The sequence below is a fragment of the Haliotis rufescens genome, unplaced genomic scaffold (genome assembly GCF_023055435.1).
Source record: "Haliotis rufescens isolate VD_foot unplaced genomic scaffold, xgHalRufe1.0.p SCAF_7, whole genome shotgun sequence".
Taxonomy (NCBI): Eukaryota; Metazoa; Mollusca; class Gastropoda; order Lepetellida; family Haliotidae; genus Haliotis; species Haliotis rufescens.
In genome coordinates this window covers 11,855,339-11,858,769 of record NW_025964361.1, presented here as the reverse complement: position 1 = coordinate 11,858,769, position 3,431 = coordinate 11,855,339, and the positions used below count along the sequence as shown (strand labels likewise).

The 3,431-nt window shown below is 39.0% G+C and overlaps 1 protein-coding gene across 1 annotated transcript; it reads left to right on the top strand.

The window, feature by feature from the left end:
- The first annotated feature begins 1,862 nt into the window (after window positions 1-1,862).
- On the top strand, window positions 1,863-2,890 carry LOC125376156. The gene is made up of 2 exons (XM_048387973.1): window positions 1,863-2,318; window positions 2,471-2,890. The coding sequence occupies exons 1-2, from the start codon at window positions 2,218-2,220 to the stop codon at window positions 2,868-2,870; spliced, it is 501 nt and encodes a 166-aa protein (XP_048243930.1). The 5' UTR covers window positions 1,863-2,217; the 3' UTR covers window positions 2,871-2,890.
- Window positions 2,891-3,431: the final 541 nt, after the last annotated feature.

The following is a 3,431-nucleotide window of genomic DNA, read 5'->3' as shown; positions in this document are numbered from 1 at the left end:
TAGAAGATGCTTACATCACTGTATCTCAGAACGTAAAACTGATAACATTCAAACATGTAATTAGTACACAGTTAATTGTTACATATAATTTCCTGCATATTCCTTTTTGAACAAAAAGCCTACATGTATACTGATATCGGTGTCCACTGTTAAAAGGGTATTAGTGCAGTCAGCCATGGTAAATGGAGAGACAATAATAAGGTGATTAATTATAGTCTGTTGCAGAATATGCGGTATAAGTGTAGTCATTGATACATATACACATTACACATATACAGATGAAATACACGATATGATGCAGTGCAAGAACAAATTAAGATACGGTTTCTATTAAAAATAATTATACGATTTTGGATTTAATTAGCATGTTTAAATTTTCAGGCCAACACTGCTGAGATACAGCATCGGCATACTCAACTGGAGTTGTTTTCTGCCGGTCGTAAGTTCATTGTTTGACTGAGCACACTCGTGTCGGGGTTGCGATATTTTCTTCTCTTTGTTGGCAACCTGCCACCGGTCTGAATTTTGAGAAAGGTCTCAGCATGGGACTGTTAATTACTTGTAGATGTTGGGTGCGGTTAGGACCAAACTTTTTCAGCTCAGAGTGTTAGTGGTCCTGGAACCCATAGTGTCAAACAGGTTCTGCACAAAACGTCCATCAGATTCTATTGTTCAGCAACATTGTCACTGAATTTCAGAACTCTGGCATGATATAATAATCAAGGATTTCGAAGGTGAACGAGGGGAAAGGCAGACGCACGTGGATTTACCCTCAGGTTATTATTGTCTGGAGTTCACATTTTGGGGCATTTCATATACTAATTGAACAGAGTTCACCTGCACATGTCCACTTTAGTGATACAGACTGTAACCAAAAATGCAATGAGCCGTAGCTCTTAATCCCTTATAACAACGGTAACAACAACCAGGGTGAGGACACAGTAAGGTTAAACCGTGTCCAACAGACAATCTGAGGTGGCTATCTCCCATCAAGTCAGCTCTGTTTTTAAGCGCATAGTTATGTTTTTACATATTGAAATAAAAGGAATGAAAAAAATGATATTTAACAAACCTACACATTACCAAATACAAAACTGTATAACCCTCTCTAGACTTCGTTCCAATTAACCTGGATCATTCAACTCGCTCGCGAAGGTCGTATGCGACTTTAAAGTGAATACGTCTACAGTGTACAAGTAACTTTTAACTGTATCATATATACTCATGATAAGCAATTATTTTCGTTCCTAATTCGAATGAGCACATTCTGAGGCTAAATCTGCAAAAGGACAGATAAAATATTTCTTTGTACAATGCAAACGATACAAACGTAGCGGCTGATAATAGAGACAATGATTTAATAATCTGCAATATATCAAGTGTTCTCGTTCAATCTATTGTACATATTGAAGTGATTGTAAAGTTTCAAGGAGTACTAAAATGTTGTGGTATTATGAATGTATTTAGAATATGAATAGCGAAAAACAGTCACCATATCGGATGTACATGTATAACTTGTCTTCCAACACCACGCTTGTGCCGAGGCCCATGGTCATAAAACTAATCGGTCCCATAAAAGGAGCAAATAGTTTCGCAGGTTATATCCCAATAGTTAGACGTCCCATTAGTTAGACGTCCCAATTGTTAGACATGTTTATTCGGGCAAAGAGGGAATATACCTACAGGTGTAATGGATCGGTCCTAATTAGATTAAAGTACTGGGTAGGGATAGGGGACTCACAGTTTAGGGAGTAATATATGTTATAATTTCGTTTAATTAACCTAAATTACCTTACTCTCAGCACAGGTTCAATAGGCATGAGATTTCCTATGTAAACTATGGAGTAGCTGAATTGTCTTACTGTATGATTAGTTGAAGGAGTCGAGTTTAGATTATCTACTCATCAAACAAATAAAAATGATCTTGGGGTACGTATCATTATCAGTATCGATATGGTTGGTTAAAGGTAAGTAGAGTACCTCACCTCTCGGCTCGGAAGTGAGCAGTTGATATTAGATGGATATATTTACAACAGAAACCGCGAGAGGCAAACCTGCACACATTGGAGATGTGTCGTCAAGACGTGCAATGGTAAATGTACGACTGTCGGTGACTTTCTTTGCAATCAGTCGGAACATAACCATCCGCCTGAAGATGAAACCAGAGTGAACTTTGTCTGCAATCTTCGTAAAAGAGCGCGAGAAGAAACCACACAGATGCAGGCATTGTACGAGGAGCAAGTCGCTCAAGTACATGTAGATGAAGCCAACATGCCAGCGATGCCGTCATTTCAGAGCGTGAAAGGTGCACTTTACAGGTAAATATCATCCCGTATTTTTGACTTGGTTAGAATTTACTCTTTTTTTAGGTCCCACATAACTTGTTTCGCTCTTAAACATTTCAAGTTAATGAAATCATTATCAATATTTCATGTAACATGTGTGTAACTGTTCCTTTGCTCTTGTTCAGGCGTTACATTCGAGCGTTACCCAGGTCGCGGTCAGCAGTAGACATTGAAGACAAATGGTCAGAGACAACAGATGGACGTCCCTTTCTACTGTTCAGCGACGGCGACGATGACAAGATCCTGGCGTTCTCCACTGCAGAACAGATACAAGCACGCCAGGAAGCTGACACCCTTTACATGGATGGTACCTTCACAGCATGTCAAGGTTTATGGGATCAAGTATACATCATTCATGCCAGAGTTGGTCCCAACACCTTCCCTCTTGTGTTCGCCCTTTTGCCAGATCGCCAAGCAACAACCTATGGCCGGCTTTTTCGACAACTGAAGACAGAAGTTCAAGAGCGATTCAACAGACCTCTGTCACATAGCACACTTGCTTCGTCTGGGATAAATAAACTGTAAAAGTTATTAAATGTAAAGTGTACATTACCAAAAACTGTCACAAAGTGTTGTTACAAACTGTATAAAATTTATCAAATGTAAAGTGTCATTAAATGTTAAGTATAATATTAAAGTATCTATTTAAAGCTGCTTTCCTTTGTTTGTCAGATCTAATCTGGACTATTCCATTTTAAAGTCTGAGGTAACAAGCATAAGGATTAGTGTGCACTCAACCGTTTAAAGTGTTGTTATAAGCTGTCTAACTATTGGGACGTCTAACTAATGGGAGGACACCGTTTCGCAGATACTTCTTGCTATGGTTCACTCACAATTGTCAGACGACCTAATCATCAGTCAGACCAGTCAAGTGTGACCAGCGTACCTGCCTGGTTTTGGCTCCTAATTACTGAACTGCCCAATACTTTCATACTGTGGGCAAAGTAAGCGGCCTCGTTGAGTGATACAGACTAACAAGATTATGATTGTGTTTGTAAGTGCGTTTAATCTGTGTCGGGTTGCAGTTGTTTTATTAGTCAAGACTACGGGTAGTTTTTTCAATGAAACCTTTTAGCCGTTGAGTTT